At 50.0% G+C, this 23,199-nt stretch overlaps 1 protein-coding gene across 6 annotated transcripts; it reads left to right on the forward strand.

Moving 5' to 3' along the window:
- The first annotated feature begins 238 nt into the window (after positions 1-238).
- FLAD1 (flavin adenine dinucleotide synthetase 1) lies at positions 239-13,325 on the forward strand. Of its 6 annotated transcripts, none has more exons than XM_075608111.1 (9): positions 239-361; positions 1,894-2,110; positions 3,425-4,184; positions 7,371-7,518; positions 7,627-7,725; positions 8,532-8,721; positions 10,168-10,241; positions 10,475-10,606; positions 11,943-13,325. In XM_075608111.1, exons 2-9 carry the CDS (start codon positions 1,919-1,921, stop codon positions 11,974-11,976), a joined length of 1,629 nt encoding a protein of 542 aa, XP_075464226.1. In that variant the 5' UTR covers positions 239-361; positions 1,894-1,918; the 3' UTR covers positions 11,977-13,325. The 6 variants fall into 6 exon arrangements, 5 of the variants coding, with proteins under 5 accessions (XP_075464226.1, XP_075464227.1, XP_075464225.1 ...); XM_075608112.1 differs by having other exon boundaries at positions 351-475; XM_075608110.1 differs by lacking the exon at positions 239-361 and adding an exon at positions 368-529.
- The last annotated feature ends 9,874 nt before the right edge of the window (positions 13,326-23,199 follow it).

A 23,199-nucleotide genomic window follows, 5' to 3' on the forward strand; every position in this document is an offset into this window, starting at 1 on the left:
TCCTATACCGATGTTTCCTTTGTGATTGGACATCTGCAAACAAACTGCAGTGTTATCATAAGACATGCCTGTCCATAACATCTGTTTGCTAGAGCATCATACGCTCAATGGCTGCTTTTTGGCCTGTTTAGTGTTTGTAAACACTTGGAACCTTTCCATCCCAGGAGCACAGTTCCCGGGGGAACATCTCTTAGGAGACCATAGCAACCACGCTCACGTGATTAGCCTTCAGCAACAACTTATCGGCAACCAATCACATCGCCATTAAAGAAAACTGGCGGTGGTGCTACCCAATGGGAGTTGTGGGCGTGGTTTGTGCCCGCGCAGGGCTGCTCGGCAGTCTGCACAGACTCCGGAAGAGGTGAGAGGTGCCGCTGCTGCCGCCACGTGGCTGCTGCTCTGAGCGCGCATATTACAGGAGACTGGTTATAAGAGCTGCCGGGGCTGGTCACGTGGCATTGCCCGTGTCTTTGAAGTGGGTGAAAGTGGCGGTTGCTCATGACGTCCAAGAGATTATGTCTGACAGGAGGTAGGGTTTGTGGGCACCGCTGCATGGCTGTAAACAAATGCCATGTATGCATGATTTATATAGTGCCAACGATGTACACAGCGCTTTACAAGAGTTTAATGCAGTGAAGGCAAAGTACACAAGCTCCAACTAAGTGTCAATGTAAAGGGAAGCCCTGCCCACAAAAGCTTACAATCTAAGTGCTATAGTGGAAGACTTGGACGCAGTAGGAATAAATGTGCATTTTATTAAACTTGCCGGGGTCACATGTTTCTGGAGTCCGTTGTGCAGGGAATTTATTGAGATGCTTGTAATAGGTGAATTTTCAGCTAGGCTTTAAAGAGAAAGAACAAGGTGCTTGAGAAATATTGAGTGGAAAAGCGTTTCATAGGTGTAGGAAAAGATATGAAAATGCTATCTATGTATGGGAAGATCCTTTAAATACATCTTTCTAAATGCCTTTTGTGGCTCGCTTTAGTCGTGTATATTTATAGACACCAACCAAAATTGAATTGATATGTATAAAGAAACTAAGGCATAAATTCTATACAGTGAAAGCGTCGCTCTGGCGCGATCACAGAGAGAGCCCCATTTATTGGATCTGCGCCATCACGCTTAATAAAATAATGATTGTAGATCCTTTCCTGCGCTCCCTGTGGATTCTCATCTCAGGCACGCTGTATGCTATGGATTTGCATCTATATCATTGTCCAATTGATGAAAGGAAACGTGTTCAGTGATACACCATCCCCACCCACACTTCTCTCCGTGCGAGCTTCATCCTGAGCTAGTTACAAGGCTGATGTTTTTGCAAATTAAGTTTGCACTCAACATACATTTTTTTTTGTTGTTTTTTTTTTTCAGATATTTTTTTTTCTTTTATATAAAGAATAAAGCAAAACACATTCTCTGCCTTTCCTGATTGCTAGCATTAATGGGGTACAGAGACAAACGCTGCCTTGTTTGATCTTGCCTTGTGGTCACACTTCTTTTTTTTTTTTAACCCTTTGCTGTGGGTGGGTCCTGTAACCCAGCTCTGCACCAAGTTGTTGGCTTCTGGCTGTGAATGAGGCTGAAACGTTTGACAGGCAGAGACCAGCATCCCAGTTCTGCTGCGCACAGGGTTCTCTTTAAAGATACACAACAATTAAAAGAGGAGGGGGGTGCGCAAGAAAGAAAATACAAAGATTTTATTTAATCACAAAATAATATATATATATTAAATCATAAAAACATATAACTTCCACATAAAAGAAAAGGATCATTATGGATCTACAGGTCAGAGCCCCTCCTCCAGGCAGGGTATAAAAACCCGCCACTAAATAATGCCTCAGATGGTCTTAAAACAAGTAAAGTCAAGCGGATATTTTGTCTTCTTGTTACAGGAGGGGCGCTCCTTGCCTGCAGTGAATGAGGCTCATGTCTGTATGCAGTGCCCTTCGCCTCAGCCGGAGCGTGCTTCGATTAGGGACCCTGCAGCGGCAGTTATCACCTCCCATGGCTTCCAACAGCGTATGCAGCGCGGCCTCTGCTGACAGTTACACGGCTGGCGAGGGATCGGTGACCGCAGGTATCATCATTATAGGAGATGAGATTCTGAAGGTGAGACCGACATACACACAGCTTGTGGCTCATTCCTTAATCTCTGTGTACAAAGACATACAGTATTATTATTATTGTACAGCGCAGGCTACAAGTTAACATAAGGCTGCCTTTGGCTTTCCCTCGCCTACATATGTGCCCATAAAAGGAGAGAGTTTGCATATTAACAATGGAAAGAAGTGTCGTACAGTTGCAAATAAATAACGTACTAAGTCATTTGTATTGGCAGCACAGGCGCCTTCTTTCCACCAATGTACTTCTGTAAGGATCAGTGTTTCCTGTTCTGCTGAATGTTGATCAGTAGACTGAAACATTGGACCCACAAACGGCTCTGCGAGAGTGGCGTGTCTGCTTTTCTCTGGGTGATCCAGATTGCAACTGCCTATCACTGACCCGGTGAAGCCCTTTATAGGACGAGAAGATTAAATACACAAACTGCCTACACGTAAAGTGGAACGGAATGGAGACTTAAAGTTGCATTCACGTTTTGTATAATAAAATGCCTTCTCACCTACCATAAGCGTAGAATTTTTTTTAATTTATTTATTTATAAAATATTTTACCAGGAAGTAATACATTGAGAGTTACCTCTCGTTTTCAAGTATGTCCTGGGCACAGAGTAAAACAAATAATACATGGTTACAAATACAGTTACATAAATGAACAGGGTATACATTATATACAAGACATTGCGTGCACAGTTAGAGATAATATATATTATGAGCGTATGAAACAGTTACAGACCAGGTTAAAATGTGAGACAGCCTTAGATTTGAAAGAACTTAAACTGGTGGTGGATGTGAGAGTCTCCTTTAGGTTGTTCCAGTTTTGGGGTGCACGGTAAGAGGAGGAGGAGCGGCCGGATACTTTGTTGAGCCTTGGGACCATGAACAGTCTTTTGGAGTCTGATCTCAGGTGATAAGTGCTGCAAGTGGTAGGGGTGAGGAGCTTGTTCAGGTAGCTGGGTAGCTCCTCACCCCTACCACTTGCAGCACTTATCACCTGAGATCAGACTCCAAAAGACTGTTCATGGTCCCAAGGCTCAACAAAGTACCCGGACGTTCCTCCTTCTCCTACCGTGCACCCCAAAACTGGAACAACCTACCAGAGACTCTTACATTCACCACCAGTTTAACTTCTTTCAAATCTAGAAAAAATAAAACTCTATAACAGTAAAAGCAAGGATTGCGGGTCAGCACAAAGATGCCACAGCCCAGTCCTCGTACACATTTCCATACCCACTCCTGCGCTCCGAATAACCCCGTGTAACAACCCATCTTATGCTCTGCGCTGTGCATCTCTCTTTTTGTTCAGGGTCGCACACAGGACACAAACTCCTTCTTCATGTGCAAGAAGCTCCGCTCCATCGGGGTGAAGGTCAGCAGGATTTCCGTCATCCCAGACGATGTGGACACCATCGCTGGCGAGATCGCTGCTTTCTCTTCCCGCTACACCTACGTCCTGACCTCAGGGGGCATCGGCCCCACCCACGACGACGTGACCTTCGAGGCCGTGGCTAAAGCCTTCGGAGAGAGGGTGTTCCCGCACCCGGAGCTGGTCTCCCTGGTCCAGAAGTTCTTCGGGAAGTCGGACGCCCGCTGCCCCGAGATGAAGTTGGCACGGATCCCCGAGTCCTCGCGGCTGAACTACGGCACGGACAAGCGCACAGGGGACTGCTTCAAGTACCCGCTCATCAGTGTGCGCAACGTGTACGTCTTCCCCGGCATCCCCTCGCTGATGGAGAGGGCGCTGGAAGGGCTGGACCATCTCTTCCGCAACGAGAAGACGCGCTTCTACTGCCGGGAGATCTTCGTCAATGCAGACGAGATGTCCATTGCCGCCGTGCTGGAGGAGAGCAATGCCCGCTTCCAGAAGCACGTCAGCCTCGGCTCGTACCCGGACTGGGGCAACAACTACTACCGCGTGCAGCTGACACTGGATTCGGATTCGGAGCCCCGGCTGGAGGAGGCGCGTGACTTCCTGATTCAGCGTCTCCCGGCCGGTGTAGTGGTTCCCTTTGTGAAGGACCCGGTGTCACAGGCCGCTGCTGAGGTGTACCACCTGGCCCAGTCAGGTACTGTCACTTCTGGTTAAGGACTCGCTCATCACATAGTAGCAGAGAAGAAGTTCTCAGAACAGTGTTTTTCAGCCCAATATGCCAGGTTACAAGGGGGTATTTTTATTCTTCACCACCTGGTTTCATTCTCTCACCATATTTTTAGATTGAATAATTCAATAAGAGGTTATTAAATGTTACAATGTAATATTGTCCATTATCCACAACACAGAAAGCTTTTCAACCCCATATATATACAGTGGTCGACAAATCACCAAAAAATCTACTCGCCACCTAGTACCACACGTGTGCTGCTTGGGCCAACAGGAGCTCGCCACGATGTTAAATCCACTCGCCCGGGGCGTGCAAATGTATAGGTTTGTCGAACACTGTATATACATATATATATATACAGGGTAACCAGGGAAATCCAGGTAACAAAGAGACAGCACACCGCAATAATGAAGTAAATAAAGTGTATTAACAACACAGGGCAGCCAACGTTTCTGTCCTCAGAGTGGGACCTTCCTGAGGACCGAAACGTTGGCTGCCCTGTGTTGTTAATACACTTTATTTACTTCATCATATTGCGGTGTGCTGTCTCTTTGTTACCTGGATTTCCCTGGTTACCCTGTACATGTTTCTATATGGGACGAGCATCTGCCTTCATTTGAGAAACAGTGAGTGCAAACTATTTTTTCATATATATATATATATATATTAGTAAGTGGGCAGGGAGTTTCATAGTCAGAATACGTTCTTACCAGGTGGAAAATCACTGGTCTACCGCTAGTCTATGAAGTGGGTGAGCCTGGATTGAATGCCAGCTCTGTTTATGTTGCTCACCACCCTTTGCCGCCTTCATCATTAGACTGCTTTTGGGCTTTGGGCCCTGCATACACTGCAGGCCTATCGTATTTATAAACTGATTTGGATACAGTAAGGAGGGCGCAGTCTGTAGGTGAGACACCGAGTTGAAAATGTTCTCTCTGAACAGCTTTGGTCTTTCCAGACTATCGGAGGAACGCCTCTGGAGGAAATCTCACACTCTCGCAGACTTCCTTCACTACAAATTTATGCTGGCCTGTTTCATCTCTGCCCTCTCTCAGACTAAACAAACCTACTTTTCTTCACTAATCAACACGCACAAGTCTAATCCACGCCGACTCTTCTATGTCTTTTGACCCTCTTTTACCTGTTCTTCTTCCTCCATCTCACCCAGGACTTTGCCGACTATTTCAAGGAAAAGGTGGAATCCATACGTCAGAACATCCCCTCTGTATCCCACTCCCATCCTACACCTCTTCCTAACTCCTCCTGCATTCCTTGACTCTTTATCCGCTGTCTCGGAGGAGGATGTGTCACTGCTGATCTCCTCTTCTCCCTCTACCACCTGCCCTCTTGACCCCATTCCCTCCCATCTCCTAAAAACCTCTTGCTCCTACTATAATCCCTAGGCTCACACACATTTTTAACTCCCCCCTCTACTCTGGTAACTTTCCCACCTCCTTCAAACATGCAACAGACATACCATTACTCAAAAACAACAAGCTTGACCCTACCAGTCTTTCTAACTATCATCCTGTTTCCCCCTGCCTTTTGCCTCTAAACTCCTTGAACGTCTTGTATTCTCTCGCCTGCTCCATTTTCTCACCACCTATTCTCTCCTAGATCCTCTACAATCTGGCTTCCGCACTGCTCACTCCACGGAAACAGCCCTCACTAAAATAACGAATGACCTCCATGCTTCCAAAGACAGCGGTCATTACACTGCTCATATTACTCGACAATCTCTGCAGCCTTTGATACTGTGGACCACCCTCTTCTCCTTCACATTCTCCATAATCTTGGTATTCGTAACAAAGCTCTATCCTGGATCTCATCCTACCTCTCCCATCGTACTTTGTGTCTCTTCTGCTAACGCCTCCTCCTCCTCTATCGATCTCTCTGTGGGGTACCACAGGGTTCTGTCCTGGGACTGTTTCTCTTTACACACTCTCTCTAGGTGACCTATTCACATCTTTTGGGTTCAAATATCCCCTCTATACTGATGACACACAAATTTACCTTTCAACCCCTGACCTTACACCTGCTGTACAGACCAAAGTTTCTGAATGTATTTCTGCGATATCATCCTGGATGGCCCTCCGCCGACTTAAACTTAACATGACAAAAACAAAGCTCCTCATTCTTCCTCCCAAACCTGGCCCTACTACCTCCTTACACATTACTGTTGGAAGTTCTATCATTCATCCAGTAGCCCAAGCACGCTGCCTAGGGGTCACACTCGACTACTCTCTCTTTCTCTCTCTCTTCTCTTACATTCAAAAGGTCGCTAAAACCTGTCGCTTTTTCCTCCACAATATTACCAAGATACGCCCTTTCCTCTGTTGCTCGCCTGCTAAAACTCTGACACAGAGCCACATTCTCTCCAGTCTTGATTACTGTAACCTCCTGCTGTCCGGCCTCCCTGCCTCTCACCTGTCTCCCCTACAATCTATCCTAAACGCTGCTGCCAGAATCACTCTACTCTTTCCTAGATCTGTCTCCGCATCTCCCCTCCTGAAATCCCTCTCCTGGCTTCATATCAAATCCCGCATCTCACACTCAATTCTCCTCCTCACTTTTAAAGCTTTACACTCTTCTGCCCCTCCTTACATCTCAGCCCTAATTTCTCGCTATGCACCACCCGACTCTTGCGTTCTGCTCAAGGATGTCTTCTCTCTACCCCCTTCTGTAACCAAAGCCCTCTCCCGCCTTAAACCTTTTTCACTGATTGCCCCACACCCCTGGAATGCCCTTCCCTCAATACCCGACTAGCACCCCTTCTATCCACCTTAAAACACACCCGCTTAAGGAAGCATATGAGTAGCACCATGGCTGATACTTTACACCTCATACATAAACCTTGGCCCCCTGCGGATGCACTTACCAGAGCGCCCTCCTACTGTCTCTGTACGTTCTTCCTACCAATTCGATAGTAAGCTCTTCGGAGCAGGGACTCCTGTTCCTAAATGTTACTTGTGTCTGAAGCGCTTATTCCCATTATGTGTTATTTGTATTATTTGTTATTTATATGATTGTCACGTATATTACTGCTGTGATGCGCTGTGTACATTAATGGCGCTATATACATACACACGTACACACGTACATACGTACATACCTGACATGTGCAGTGATAATGTTGTTACAATGAGGCAGGTTCCCCCCTGGGGCACAAGGTGTGCGCGGCTCTGCACACGGTGGAGAAGGCCCTGGACCAGTACAACCTAGAGAAGATTTGCGTGGGGTTTAACGGCGGCAAAGACTGCACTGCTCTGCTGCACCTGTTCCACGCAGCCGTGCAGAGGTGAGACAGCCCCAGCAGGGGGCAGCAGCGCGTTACATTACATGTTATTAGAACACATGGGCACATCCAATCTCTCCCTCTCTGCCCCTCTCTGCCCCTCTCTGCCAGGAGGTACCCAGATCGGAAGGACAAGCTGCAGGTTCTCTACATCCGCGTTGTGTCTTCCTTCCTGGAGATGGAGCAGTTCATGCAGGACACAACCAAACGGTGAGGAGGAGGTGGGCGAGAGCGGCACGGAGTACCCGCCTGGAATTATAAAACCCGGGCGCAGAAGGGACTCCAATAGTGCAGTACATTCAGTTCTGACAGGTTAGTTCCGGCTCTCTGAGGTCAGAGGGCGCTGTGCCGGATCTCTGAGGTCAGGGGATGCTATGCCTGCTCTCTGAGGTCAGAGGGCACTGTGCCGGATCTCTGAGGACAGAGGGCGCTGTGCCGGATCTCAGAGGTCAGAGGGCGCTGTGCCGGCTCTCTGAGGTCAGAGGGCGCTGTGTAGGATCTCTGAGGTCAGAGGGCGCTGTGTAGGATCTCTGAGGTCAGAGGGCGCTGTGTAGGATCTCTGAGGTCAGAGGGCGCTGTGTAGGATCTCTGAGGTCAGAGGGCGCTGTGCAGGATCTCTGAGGTCAGAGGGCGCTGTGTAGGATCTCTGAGGTCAGAGGGCGCTGTGTAGGATCTCTGAGGTCAGAGGGCGCTGTGTAGGATCTCTGAGGTCAGGGCGCTGTGTAGGATCTCTGAGGTCAGAGGGCGCTGTGCCGGATCTCTGAGGTCAGAGGGCGCTGTGCAGGATCTCTGAGGTCAGAGGGCGCTGTGCTGGATCTCTGAGGTCAGAGGGCGCTGTGCCGGATCTCTGAGGTCAGAGGGTGCTGTGCCGGCTCTCTGAGGACAGAGGGTGCTGTGCCGGCTCTCTGAGGACAGAGGGCGCTGTGCCGGCTCTCTGAGGTCAGAGGGTGCTGTGCCGGCTCTCTGAGGTCAGAGGGTGCTGTTCCTGCACTGACTCTGCTGTCCTCTCCCTGCAGTTACAGCCTCCAGATCTTCACTATACAAGGTGACATTAAGCAGGCCCTGATGGATCTGAGGACGGAGCAGCCTCAGCTGGAGGCCGTGCTGATGGGAACTCGTCGCACTGACCCGTACTCCCGATCCCTCACCCCCATGTGCCTGACCGACCCCAACTGGCCCAAGTACATGAGGGTCAACCCCCTGCTGGTACGTGGGACCCCCCTCCCACTACGTCTGACCCTCGTCCCCCCACTGTGTCTGACCATCCTTCCCCCAACGGCGCCTGACCCTCCCTACCCCCACTGTGTCTGACCCTCCCCCCACTGCGTCTGACCCTCCCCTCCCCCCTCACTGCGTCTGGCACTCTCCCTCACTGCGTGTGACCCCCCCTGCGTGTGACCCTCCCTCACTGCATGTGACCCTCCCTCACTGCGTGTGACCCCCCCCCCAACTGCGTGTGACCCTCCCTCACTGCATGTGACCCTCCCTCACAGCGTGTGGCCCTCCCTCACTGCGTGTGGCCCTCTCCCTCACTGCGTGTGACCCTCCCTCACTGCATGTGACCCTCCCTCACTGCGTGTGGCCCTCCCTCACTGCGTGTGGCCCTCTCCCTCACTACGTGTGACCCTCCCTCACTGCGTGTGACCCTCCCTCACTGCGTGTGACCCTCCCTCACTGCGTGTGACCCCCTCCTCACTGCGTGTGACCCTCCCCCCCACTGCGTGTGACCCTCCCCCCCACTGCATGTGACCCTCCCTCACTGCGTGTGACCCCCCCACTGCGTGTGACCCTCCCTCACTTAGTGTGACCCTCCCTCACTGCGTATGACCCTCTCCTCACTGCGTGTGACCCCCCCACTGCGTGTGACCCTCCCTCACTTAGTGTGACCCTCCCTCACTGCGTATGACCCTCTCCTCACTGCGTGTGACCCTCCCTCACTGCGTGTGACCCTCCCTCACTGCGTGTGACCCCCCCCCACTGCGTGTGACCCTCCCTCACTGCGTGTGACCCTCTCCTCACTACGTGTGACCCCCCCACTGCGTGTGACCCTCTCCTCACTACGTGTGTTGGTGCAGGCAGAAATCTGGGATAAGAAGGCCTTAAAGAAACAATCCAGGTTTCATTTTTTATTAATTACAGGATTTAAGCAGGGGTCTCCGGAGCAGAACTGTGATAATTACACTCCGAGGACTCCCTGCTTCCAGAGATTATTACTTCCGTAGGGGGCACCAGTGTAAATGTCCCGGTTATGCAGGCCAAGAAGCCACAAGGGATGATGTCACAGCTTCCTATTGGCCCGCGTGACATGGGACATTTAAACGCTGCCATTATGTTAGGCCAACAAGTTTCCTGGCTGCATGGATAGCGGCGCCCCCTAAGGAGGTAAGTATCTCCAAAAGCATGGGGTCCCCGGAGCTGTAATTATCACCCCCTGCTTCATACCAGTTCAGTACGCAGTGTGAAGCCTTAGAGCCCAGTGAAGGTGCCGGAGGGAGTGTGCCCCCTACTGACCAGGGGATGAAGGTGCCGGAGGGAATGTGCCCCCTACTGACCAGGGGATGAAGGTGCCGGAGGGAGTGTGCCCCTTACTGACCAGGGGGTGAAGGGGATGGGAGTTGCAGGGAATTAATTTCAGGGACTTACATTTTGTAGGACTGGACATACAGGGATATCTGGGAGTTCCTCCGGACGCTGTTCATTCCATACTGTATCCTGTACGATAAAGGGTGAGGAGAGCAACGCCACACATGTAACACACGCACATTGACACGTGTAACACACACACAGTGACACGTATGAAACACGCAGACGGGCAGGTACATTTGTGTGAGACCACGCACATATGATCTGTTCAACTCACAGGTAAGGACACCCAGATGTGCACATACAAGCTCTCACACGCAGGTAAGGGCAGACTCCCCCTCTGTGACGTCCCTCCCTGTCTCTTTGCCCTGTGCAGCTACACCTCCCTGGGCAGCATGGATAACACGGTGAAGAATCCCACCCTGCGTTTCACCTCCCCCGCGGGCATCGAGAGCTTCCGCCCGGCCTACATGCTGGAGAACGAGGACGAGGAGCGGAACTCCCGGAAGTAATGTATCCTCTGACATCACTTCCTGGCCCCTCAAACTAACATGTGTGCAGCGTGTCCTAACCATGCGAGTGCCGTCCACAGGCCTCTGACCAGGCACACGGGGACAGAGCGGTCTGTAGGGTTTATAACCCCTGTAGTGCTACAGACATCTCTTGCCTCCTTGCTAGGACGCTCCAGCAATAAGCGTGTCTGTAACCTACAACTGAGCCAACACCTTTTACTTTTACATGGTGTGTGGTATGTCAGCTTCATGCACACAGACATACACAGCAGGGCAGGCGTGTAATCTCACATGTTGTGTCCTGATAACACGTCTCTGGTCAGCCACTGTCCCCCAAGCGTGACAAAGGGAAGAGAGAGAGAGAGAGACTGCTCTGTCACCAGGAGCTGGGGATGGTAGTAATGTGGGAGGGTTCTCTGGTCTGAAGAGCTTACAGTCACGTATCTCATTATCTGAGTCCTTCTGAGATATTTCGGTGTTAGTGTCAGGGCCACAGATGTGAGCAGAGCCTTGCATGTGCATGCAAAGAGACCACGAGATGGACCTGGTTACCCTGCTGCAAACATGCAACACGCACGCAAAACATCTCTTACGAATGGAACATACGCACCGCCTGCACAGTAAGGAACATACACCCCCCCCGCCCCCCTGCACAGTAAGGAACATACACCCACCCCCCCTGCACAATAAGGAACATACACACTCCCTGCACAATAAGGAACATACACACTCCCTGAACAATAAAGGAACATACGCACCCCCTGCACAATAGGGAACATACGCACCCCCTGCACAATAGGGAACATACCCACCCCCTGCAAAATAAGGAACATACGCACCCCCTGCAAAATAAGGAACATACGCACCCCCTGCACAATAGGGAACATACGCACCCCCTGCACAATAGGGAACATACCCACCCCCTGCAAAATAAGGAACATACGCACCCCCTGCACAATAAGGAACATACGCACCCCCTGCACAATAAGGAACATACGCACCCCCTGCACAATAAGGAACATACGCACCCCCTGAACAATAAAGGAACATACGCACCCCCTGTACAATAGGGAACATACGCACCCCCTGCACAATAAAGGAACATACATACATCCTATATAATAAGCAATGTCAGTGCACAGTGGTGAGTGTTAATATGAAGGTATACTGTATATTATAATGAGTATAGGAAATCTTTGGATCCATTTGAGTGTGTCTCACCCGTGGTCTCCCTGACTCCCTCCTCGCTGCTTCCTCCTCTGCCCTGTGTGTGGCCCCCTCTTTCCTGCACCCCCCGGCTTTCTCATGGTCTGTTTTATTTTCTCTTGCCAGCCCGCAAGCCTCCCCAGGCTGTGATTTCGAGTAGAGATTCTGCCCCAGAGGTGGCTGCTCGCCCCCCCTTCCCCTCCCCACTCAGTGGTGTCCGGGGGCAGGTGTGCGAGGCTTTGCACTGACACTGTCGGGGAGAACTGGAGGTGTTTGTGGGGGGAGGGGGGTTGCAGAGAGTAGGAAGTGGGGACAGTACTAGAGTATTGGGGTTATTATTAGTGTTATTAGTCACTGCCAGTGGGGACCCACGTCTAACTCAATAAATACACTGACACAGGTCTGTCTATTCCTCCACCCGGGGCAGCAACGTTTTCTGCTCACAAAGAAGAGCTCTGGGAGTCTACATATACTGTAGAGATACTTGTCACTATTATACAGTGCTGTACATACTTTTGTTTTCTCTCGAAGCCTCATTGTTGATCACTCCTGTGGGTCTCCTGTGTCAGCGTTTGTAGCAGAGGCTGTGTCAGCAGCTGTCACACCCCAGGGGACAAGTGACAGCATTGCCTCCTGACATTGCACGTGGCATTAGCGCTGTGTCCATTCCTCGTCACTGGCTACTTCCTGGCATGCCCCCTCGGCAGTGAAAGGGTTACACCCAAAGTGCCCCCCACCAAGGCTGGTTTCTCAAGATGCAAGGTTAACATGTTGAAAGATGCACCGGTAGCTATACCAAACTCATTGTATAAGGGAGATCCGTGCCAGTCTCTCTCCGGCTTCTGCATCTTTTGCAATGGCACAAACCTTTCCTCGTCTGAAATATCCGGCAGAGAAAGGATGAGGAGCGGAAGGCCGGGGGATTACCAGAGAATCTCCGTGTGCTGCAGCCACCCAGGTATTGCAATCACGGATCCACAAAGGCTGCACCCTGAGAAATGCCACCTTGGTATAATAGCTTCTCCAGTGGCCCCGTGAATGGGTGACATTTTATTAGGGTTCACTCTGTGCTGCAGTTATTGGGGGGGGGGGGGGGGCAGGGAGGGTCCAGGCTCCTATTGTGTTGAGCGCTACAAAGGCAGAGAATAGAGCAGCTTCCAGCTGTTTTCCCAGCACAATGAGCCTGTCCGTCCCGCCGCTGCTCGTGCTGCCGGCTGCTAGCTGATAAATTGCACCCCTCGCCCCCACCGTGGCCACAGTATGATTCCACTGAAGAGTTTGCGCTCCCTCCTGCCAGGGCTGTGCCACGCAGAGCCGCATCGCCCTGTGATGCCCCTGGCTCCCTTCTCACTGGGACAGACGCTGAGGGACATGACGGTTCCGGTGCCCAGGTACAAGAATGTGCTGGGAACTAACACGGGCTACTCGCTGCTGCAGAGCCTGAAGGAGTGTGCGTACTTTCTGCTCTGCTGCTGGTGCATCAAGGAGGTACTGGACTAAGCGCAGAGCCGCTCTGCTTTCCCTGTGTGCAGTGCTGTGCTGGCCCCCTCCAGGAGTGACCTATAAAGACACGGGCTACCAAGGGTGAAGAATGGCTACGAATCCCACCCCTGCTGCTCTTGGTGCAGTGAGAGGTTTTTCCTACCACCATGCTAGCGATGGACTATCGCGCCTGGGGAGGGATACGGGTTATTCCAGGGTGCTTGGCCTTCAGGATCACTAGGGCGCCTGGTGTTTGGGATATTGGCAGCGTGATATTCACACGTCTTGACCTTCTCGCGGACATCCACCGCAGGGAGAGGGCGTAGGTGTCGGTAGCAAAGACATGACGTTAAAAGGAATCCAATAACAACGCAAGTGATCCTGGGAGTGAGCGAAACCACAAGCCAATGAGCGAGACTCATACAGTGAGTGAGACAGCCATTCAGTGAGTGATCCTGGGAGAGAGCGAAACCACAAGCCAATGAGTGAGATGGCCATTCAGTGAGTGATCCTGGGAGTGAGCGAAACCACAAGCCTATGAGTGAGACTCATACAGTGAGTGAGACAGCCATTCAGTGAGTGAGCAAAACCACAAGCCAGTGAGTGAGATGGCCATTCGGTGAGTGATCCTGGGAGTGAGCAAAACCACAAGCCAGTGAGTGAGACTCATACAGCGAGTGAAACTGCCGTGTAGTAAGACAGCCATTCAGCGAGTGAGACGGCCATTCAGTGAGCAAAACTCATTCCAAATCATTGACTGCCCCCGCGCCGCCCAATAACCAAGACTCACCTCAATTGATGATTCAACCTTAAGTTAAGGGATACTCACTCCTGCTGTGCAGGCGGGCCAGGGCGATTACATGCTCAGAGTGAGGAGCAGCCAGCAGATAAAAGGTTCAGCCCCGGGCTGTGGACTGAAATTACAAGTCTCCCGTATCAACCAGGAAATCCTTTTTATAATGACAGATTCATTCTCACTGGTGTTAACGGAATTAACCTCATCCCTGCCAGGCAGGGGCATGTCACGTATGGGGTATGCAGTGATTGTATGTTGTACCTGATGGAATTCTGCCAGCATGCAAAATAAAATGTTATCAGCATTGTGACTCGTCATTTGTGTTTCCAAGGTGATGTAACTCCTTCAGTGCTGGAGCGTTCTGTGGGGTACTGTGTTATAAGGCTCTCCAAAGGGTTACCAGGAACAGTCACTAAGATATTTAGGGGGAGTTGAGGGGATTTGCTTCTTAAATGTTTGCTTGAATTTCTAGAAGAAAGTGTTCAGTCTCCAGGAACCCGGTGTGGCGTGATACACCCTCTTACCGCATGAGAGGTAAAACCCTACAATGAAGAATAAACCCACCTCTGGGTGGTGAGGAGGAGCAGAGTACGGGTGCGTGTCTGACATTACCGGAGACTAAACTCTGCCAAGAAGAACCCGAGAAGCCCAACGCATCGCCAATACGGCAAAGGGTTTCATACGGGGAGAGGGTACAGAAAGATAAAAGGGAGCAGGGTGTGGGGAAACATGGGGGGCCATCGTATTACTCACATAATACCGTCTTATCATTTCAAAACACATTAAACAGCATAGTGTTAATATCTTCATCTACCAGTCTGCATCATTGAATAATCTACCCGTCTGCAGAGGAATAGGAGTGGCTTTATGGGGGCCACTTTTTAACAACAACCTCTACTTGGCTATTCCCGAGGGATTTATTTAGATGGCAAATCAAAATCCGTATCTTAGGACTCCAGACTTTCAGGCTCCCAAATCTTGAAAAGGGATCTCATTCTGTGGCGCAGGGGGGCTGTCAGCCTCTCCCTCCTCATAACCTCGTTTATTCTCCTCGCAATCAGACGTTCTGGGGGAGTATTCTGATTCTTCCAATATACTGAGATCAAACATCTTGCTGCCGTTAGAATATGAGAAATCAGTTTTTATTAACCTTGTTTTTTTGTTTTTTTTAAAATATATATATGTTTTTTTCTTCTTATAACTTTGGGTCATTTTGCTCAATCTTTTGGCCAAAACATTTGAAGCCAGGAAGAATGAGAGGAGATTATTTCATGAGTGTGACTTGCATGGCAGTTGCTGGCGGATAGGGGTGTGATACACACATCGCGGCTTCACCAGTCCCTAGCATTAATGGTACACAGGATTTATATACATGTTGAGGCCTGCGCTAAAGAGCTTGCACTCTAAGGCAGCGCTTATAGTGCCGGCGATGCGACGTCGCGTCAAAACAAATGTATTGACGCCGTCACGTGCGCTTATAGTAGGCGCGACGGCTTTGTCGCGATCGCTGGAAGTCACTTCAATTTGATTTTTCCGGCGACGGCGCTATAAGCGCGGCCTCACGGTGTTTGAGGCATAAGGCGGTGAGCAGGTTACCAATGTTCAGTGCCAAAGCAAAATGACAGCAGTGTGTGGAAGAGGAGACTCAACGTGTCAGTGACATGTCTGATACAAATCAGGGCGCGAAACTGAATGATAAAGAGAAGTAGAGAGCTGAGGGACAGGCCGACGGGATAGAGACCCGTGAGCAAAAGTACAGCGAAAAAAGCCTGAGGTACCGCTGGAGGCTGCTGCACGCACGCCTGGCGTTCGGGCGGCGCGTGCACAGCTGACAACCGCGGTCTGTGGTCTGTTAGCAGCGATCGTAGGCGCGGGAGGGTGTGGCCGAAACTGGGCGGGTGGGCGCAGCCATGAACTTGCTAGGCTGCCATTGGTTCTAAGATCCCAATTGCTCTGTGATTATATCACATTATATATACATTATATCAGCCGGAGGATCCTACTCTCAAATCCGCACTGGCCTTTTTTGTTCTTGTAAACCTTTGCGCGATTTCACGCCCTCTTAGAGTTTAACTGGAATGTAATTTTGGGGTGATATGTGGCTTTTAATGGTGTTTTGAAAATAAAATAAAAACAACTACAATTTCTGAACGTTTCTGACCTTTGCATCTGTTATAGATAACTGAGCAGTGTTAATTCGTGCATAGTTCCTAAAACCACTTTTTGGCTTTAAAAATGGAAAAATTAATTACGCAGATGGGTGGATATAGAGAGGGAGCTATGCGCCCATTAGAGATTCACAGCTTAATTTGGTACCCAAAATCTAGACTAAAGAAGATCTCAAGACCGCTGTCCTCTCTGACCACCTCATTTGCATTCTGGGAAGGAACTAAATTTAGATGTGCACTGGCCACTAGGAGCTCACTGATGACCCCATTGTTTGGAAATCCTGACTTTGCTCCGGGGCTGGACGAGGGAGACTTTATACTCTGGAGACAGAGCGGATATGGGAGGCTGAACTACTATTAAGACATTTACACAGATTCAGTCAGATAAAGGCATTCCTAACACAGAATTCTTTAGATACCTCCAGATCCGGGCATTTTACACCAAACACACTAACCGTCCTAAAGTGACACATTTTGAAACGCTCTGTGTGCGTGGGCACGACACACAGGGACTCACATCTAGATTGTACAGAGAAGTGATTGATCCTGGAAACGGAAGTAGACAAAGACTAGACTACATGACACAATGGGAAAAAGATCTAGGGGAAACGCTAGAGGACGAAGACTGGACGGACATACTTGAGGCAGTAGCGAAAACCTCGATCTGCACGACGTTAAAGGGGAACGCATATAAGGTAATAATGAGGTGGTACCTCACCCCGGTCAAATTATCTAAATTTATACCGGGTTACTCCCCCTTGTGTCCAAGACAATGTGGAGACCCCGGGGACCTGTTGCACATGTTGTGGTCTTGCCCTCGATTGCGCCCGATCTGAGAACAGATTCAGATTTGGCTAAAGAGAATTTTGGGCCTCGAAATTCCTCTAGATCCCTGGTTATTCCTGTTGAATAAGCCACTGGAGGGCCTGTCAAGAGCAGGGAATAAATTAATCGCCCACTTTGCGACAACGATGAGGTGCGAGACCGCGGCATTGTGGAAACAAAATGCAATCCCATCTATAGAGAAGATTCGGAACAGAATTTGGTTCGTCTGAAATTGACTGAAGAAATTGACAAGTTTGGTCAATGACACTGGCTCAAATTTTCAAAAAGTCTGGTTTCCGTGGTTGGCGCAAACAGACATTGCAGGGGTGAGCAATGCCACCATTTGGCTATGATAGAGCGAGGTGAGTTCTCCTTTGACAAAATGGAGTAAAGAATGGACGGTGACGGAAAAGACAGATAGAGGTTAGGATAGATTCATATAGGAAGGCCAGATAAGACACACACGTAGCGTACACTGGTCTCGCAGAGACAGCGGAATCTCCCAAAATGGAGTTGAAAAACACGAGAGGGAACGGTCCACAGTGGAATCAGCTGGTGTGAAAGCAGGGTTTCCTTCCCACCCCCATCCTCCCTTCTTTTCCTGTTGTGTCATCCCCCTCCCCCCCCCCCCCGTGTCTTTGTCCAGTGTGTTTATATGTGGGTTCGTTTTGTCACAGAAAAAAGGTGCGGGCGTTACAGAACAGATTGAAAGTGTTATAATGTGTATCACAATTGCTGTACCTTTTGAAAAGTGAATAAAATATAAAGTTGAAAAATGGAAAAATCAATATACCTAATTTAATTTAAGACTTACAAGATGGACCAATTAATCATTCCAAAAACCAACAAACCGCGCTCCAGCAGCAGACAGAAGTTATGAAACACACGACAGTCTGACCCTCATGGGCAAGTTGGATAATGCGCTAATAATCACTAACTGCGACCCCCAGAGTCATCGCGCTCCATTGTGCAAATAGCTGTGGCGGCAAATGCAGGAAGGGATTTGCCTCCGGCGGTCTCCCCTCTTCATCGGTGCCCGGCGCACCATGTGACGCGTCGCCGCACAGGAACACAATCTTGTATCCCCTGCTGGCTGACGCGCCACAGCGCCAAGTGGGACAACAAGCAAGGAGGCACCGGGGCCAGGTAGAAAGGAGAGGGGAACACACCACTGTGCGCGCCGCCATCAGCAGCGGGGACCCAGCCTAAAGATCCCTTTGGTAAACGCCCGATGCTGTGAGAAGGATCCCTTTGGTAAACGCCGATGCTGTGAGAAGGATCCCTTGGGTAAACGCCCAATTCTGTGAGAAGGATCCCTTTGGTAAACACCCGATGCTGTGAGTAGGATCCCTTTGGTAAACGCCGATGCTGTGAGAAGGATCCCTTTGGTAAACGCCCGATGCTGTGAGTAGGATCCCTTTGGTAAACGCCCGATGCTGTGAGTAGGATCCCTTTGGTAAACACCCGATGCTGTGAGTAGGATCCCTTTGGTAAACGCCGATGCTGTGAGAAGGATCCCTTGGGTAACCGCCCAATGCTGTGAGAAGGATCCCTTTGGTAAACACCCGACGCTGTGAGTAGGATCCCTTTGGTAAACGCCCAATGCTGTGAGTAGGATCCCTTTGGTAAACGCCCAATGCTGTGAGTAGGATCCCTTGGGTAAACGCCCGATGCTGTGAGTAGGATCCCTTGGGTAAACGCCCGATGCTGTGAGAAGGATCCCTTGGGTAAACGTCCGATGCTGTGAGTAGGATCCCTTTGGTAAACACCCGATGCTGTGAGTAGGATCCCTTTGGTAAATGCCGATGCTGTGAGTAGGATCCCTTTGGTAAACGCCCAATGCTGTGAGTAGGATCCCTTTGGTAAACGCCCGATGCTGTGAGTAGGATCCCTTTGGTAAACGCCCGATGCTGTGAGTAGGATCCCTTTGGTAAACGCCCGATGCTGTGAGTAGGATCCCTTTGGTAAATGCCCAATGCTGTGAGTAGGATCCCTTTGGTAAACGCCGATGCTGTGAGTAGGATCCCTTGGGTAAACGCCGATGCTGTGAGTAGGATCCCTTTGGTAAACGCCCGATTTTGTGAGTAGGATTCCTTTGGTAAATCTGGTGCAGCTTTTGTCCTCATTTTATAAAGGTTCCTCTGAGATGCCGGGATTTCTTGCAAACCCCTCCAACCCCCACAAGATAACATTTACAGGTCTGACACCTTGTATCAAGAGGTGTTCTCAGAGAACGGAGGGACACACAGGATGAGGATGAGGAAGCGGCACGAGATGTATGGAATGGCCTCGGCCCAGGCGCTGGGTGGAAGGGCAGGAAAGAAAGGCAAATACTTGGGGAATCCCATGTGATAATGGCAGAAATGGTCCAGTGCACGGGAGAGAGTTCTGTTTGTGAGATGCAGTACTGAGACATTACACCAGAGAGCGCTGCAGTACAGGAGACGAGCATCTTCTTTAGCCATTAAAAGGACCAATTCACTCGTCGTTTGTATTTCATGCATTAATGCTGATATGGGGTTTCTTACACACTATCATCACTTCTTGTAATGTTTCTCCCTGCCGCCCTGTTCATTTTACATTTCATACCCCTGCCGCCCCCCCCTGCATCCCCACCCACCTCGCACTGCTGATGGATGGATGTTTCTTCATGCTCTAACATTTCTCACTATTCCTTTAACACATTTATTGCCCCCGGCTGTATTTTTTACCACCCCCTCTGCCACGACTGCTCCACATCTTCTGTCTTAGATTGTTCTCTGGATTTTTATATCTGTTAAATTCCTGGAATATTTTGTCAATCAGTATTGGCTGGAGACGAGAGAGAACTCTCGAAAACATGTCCTATAATATCAATGGTTAGTCCAAATAAAAACGGTCTCGCCTAATACAGAAGTACTCATTTACTCTGCGCTATCGCTGCTGGAGTAACACGGCTATTTCTGTTTCATTTACATTTTGTAGAATTTTATTTCCTTCCAACTCTAAAGTTATGGGGGAAAAATGTACGTTTTCTATTACATTCCCACTTGTGCTTCCGAACATAGTTTTCAGTATCATCTTTATGCCGATGACACCCAAATCTATCTCTCCTCCCCTGACCTCTGCCGCTCTCTCCTGTCCGTGTCTCCAACTGTCTCTCTGTAATCTGGATGTCTCACCGCTGCCTGAAGCTAAACATGTCCAAACCAGAACTAATATTCTTTCCCCCTTCCACTACTACACCCGCACTCTCCCTCACTGCCACCCCTACACCCAGACTCTGCCTCACTGTCACCCCTACACCCACCCTCACTGTCACCCCTACACTCACACTCTGCCTCACTGTCACCCCTACACCCACCCTCACTGTCACCCCTACACTCACACTCTGCCTCACTGTCACTCCTACACCCGCGCTCTCTCTCACTGTCACCCCTACACCCGGACTCTCCCTAACTGTCACCGCTACACCCACACTCTCCCTCACTGTCACTCCTACACCCACCCTCTCCCTCACTGTCACCCCTACACCCGGACTCTGCCTCACTGTCACTCCTACACCCACACTCTGCCTCACTGTCACTCCTACATACACACACACACTCTCCTTCACTGTCACCCCTACACCCGCACTGCTTCACTGTCACCCCTACACCCACACTCTCCCTCACTGTCACACCTACACCCGCAATCTCCCTCACTGTCACCGCTGCACCCACACTCTCCCTCAATGCCACCCATACACCCACACTCTCCCTAACTGTCACCCCTACACCCACCCTCTCCCTCACTGCCACCCCTACACCCACACTCCCTAACTGTCACACCTACACCCACACTCTCCCCCACTTACACCCAAGCGCTTCCTCACTGTGCGTCCCCTCTCAGACTTCAGAATGTATCAGTGTGTCCCCCTCTCAAATGTGAGAATGTATCAGTGTCCCGCTCTCAGACGTGAGAATGTATCATTGTGTCCCCCTCTCAGACGTGAGAATGTATCTGTGCGTCCCCCTCTCAGATGTTACATAGTTACATAGTAGATGAGGTTGAAAAAAGACTTCCGTCCATCAAGTTCAACCTATGCTAAATTTAGACAACAGATACTTTATCCTATATCTGTACTTATTGATCCAGAGGAAGGCAAACAAAAAACCCCATTAAAGGGAAAAATTAATTCCTTCCTGACTCCAATAATTGTGAGAATGTATCAGTGCGTCTCCCTCTCAGATATGAGAATGTATCAGTGTGTCCCTCTCTCAGACATGAGAATGTATCAGTGCGTCCCCCTCTCAGACATGAGAATGTATCAGTGCGTCCCCCTCTCAGACGTGAGAATGTATCAGTGCGTCCCCCTCTCAGACGTGAGAATGTATCAGTGCGTCCCCCTCTCAGACGTGAGAATGTATCAGTGTGTCCCCCTCTCAGACTTGAGAATGTATCAGTGTCCCCCTCTCAGACGTGAGAATGTATCATAGTTTCCCCCTCTCAGACTTGTGAATGTTTAATTCTCTCCCCCCCCTCAGACGTGAGAATGTATCAGAGCGTCCCCCTCTCAGACGTGAGAATGTATCAGTGTGTCCCCCTCAGACGTGAGAATGTATCAGTGTGTCCCCCTCTCAGACTTGTGAATGTTTCATTCTCTCCCCCTCTCAGATGTGAGAATGTATCAGTGGATCCCCCCCTCAGACGTGAGAATGTATCAGTGCGTCCCCCTCTCAGACATGAGAATGTATCAGTGCGTCCCCCTCTCAGACATGAGAATGTATCAGTGCGTCCCCCTCTCAGATGTGAGAATGTATCAGTGTGTCCCCCTCTCAGACGTGAGAATGTATCAGTGTGTCCCCCTCACAGACGTGAGAATCAGTCTGTCCCCCTCTCAGACTTGAGAATGTATCAGTGTCCCCCTCTCAGACTTGAGAATGTATCAGTGCGTCCCCCTCTCAGACGTGAGAATGTATCATAGTGTCCCCCTCTCAGACTTGTGAATGTTTCATTTTCTCCCCCTCTCAGATGTGAGCATGTATCAGTGGATCCCCCCCCCTCAGACGTGAGAATGTATCAGAGCGTCCGCCTCTCAGATGTGAGAACATAGAGCGTCCCCCTCAGACGTGAGAATGTATCAGTGTGTCCCCCTCAGACGTGAGAATGTATCAGTGCGTCCCCCTCTCAGATGTGAGAACATAGAGCGTCCCCCTCAGACGTGAGAATGTATCAGTGTGTCCCCCTCTCAGACGTGAGAATGTATCAGAGCGTCCCCCTTTCAGACGTGAGAATGTATAATTCTGTCCCCCTCTCAGATGTGAGGATGTATCAGTGCGTCCCTCTCAGATGTGAGAATGTATCAGTCTGTCCCCCTCTCAGACGTGAGAATGTATCAGAGCGTCCCCCTCTCAGACGTGAGAATGTATCAGTCTATCCCCCTCTTAGACTTGTGAATGTTTCATTCTCTCCCCCTCTCAGATGTGAGAATGTATCAGTGGATCCCCCCCTCAGACGTGAGAATATATCAGAGCGTCCCCCTCTCAGATGTGAGAATGTATCAGTGCATCCCCCTCAGACGTGAGAATGTATCAGTCTGTCCCCCTCTCAGACGTGAGAATGTTTCAGTGTCCCCCTCTCAGATGTGAGAATGTATCAGTGCGTCCCCTCTCAGACGTGAGAATGTATCAGTCTGTCCCCCTCTCAGACGTGAGAATGTATCAGTGCGTCCCCCTCTCAGACGTGAGAATGTATCAGTGCGTCCCCCTCTCAGACGTGAGAATGTATCAGTGCGTCCCCCTCTCAGACGTGAGAATGTATCAGTGTGTCCCCCTCTCAGACTTGAGAATGTATCAGTGTCCCCCTCTCAGACGTGAGAATGTATCATAGTTTCCCCCTCTCAGACTTGTGAATGTTTAATTCTCTCCCCCCCCTCAGACGTGAGAATGTATCAGAGCGTCCCCCTCTCAGACGTGAGAATGTATCAGTGTGTCCCCCTCAGACGTGAGAATGTATCAGTGTGTCCCCCTCTCAGACTTGTGAATGTTTCATTCTCTCCCCCTCTCAGATGTGAGAATGTATCAGTGGATCCCCCCCTCAGACGTGAGAATGTATCAGTGCGTCCCCCTCTCAGACATGAGAATGTATCAGT

The sequence above is a fragment of the Ascaphus truei genome, chromosome 7, assembly GCF_040206685.1.
Source record: "Ascaphus truei isolate aAscTru1 chromosome 7, aAscTru1.hap1, whole genome shotgun sequence".
In the NCBI taxonomy this organism is placed as follows: domain Eukaryota; kingdom Metazoa; phylum Chordata; class Amphibia; order Anura; family Ascaphidae; genus Ascaphus; species Ascaphus truei.

Excerpts from the sequence above, each read along its gene's own strand:
- FLAD1 (XM_075608111.1), top strand. The coding sequence starts at position 1,919 with ATGAGGCTCATGTCTGTATGCAGTGCCCTTCGCCTCAGCCGGAGCGTG. Across the intron at positions 7,726-8,531 it reads ATGCAGGACACAACCAAACG|TTACAGCCTCCAGATCTTCA; the intron begins GTGAGGAGGAGG and ends CTCTCCCTGCAG. Across the intron at positions 10,242-10,474 it reads TGTATCCTGTACGATAAAGG|CTACACCTCCCTGGGCAGCA; the intron begins GTGAGGAGAGCA and ends TGCCCTGTGCAG.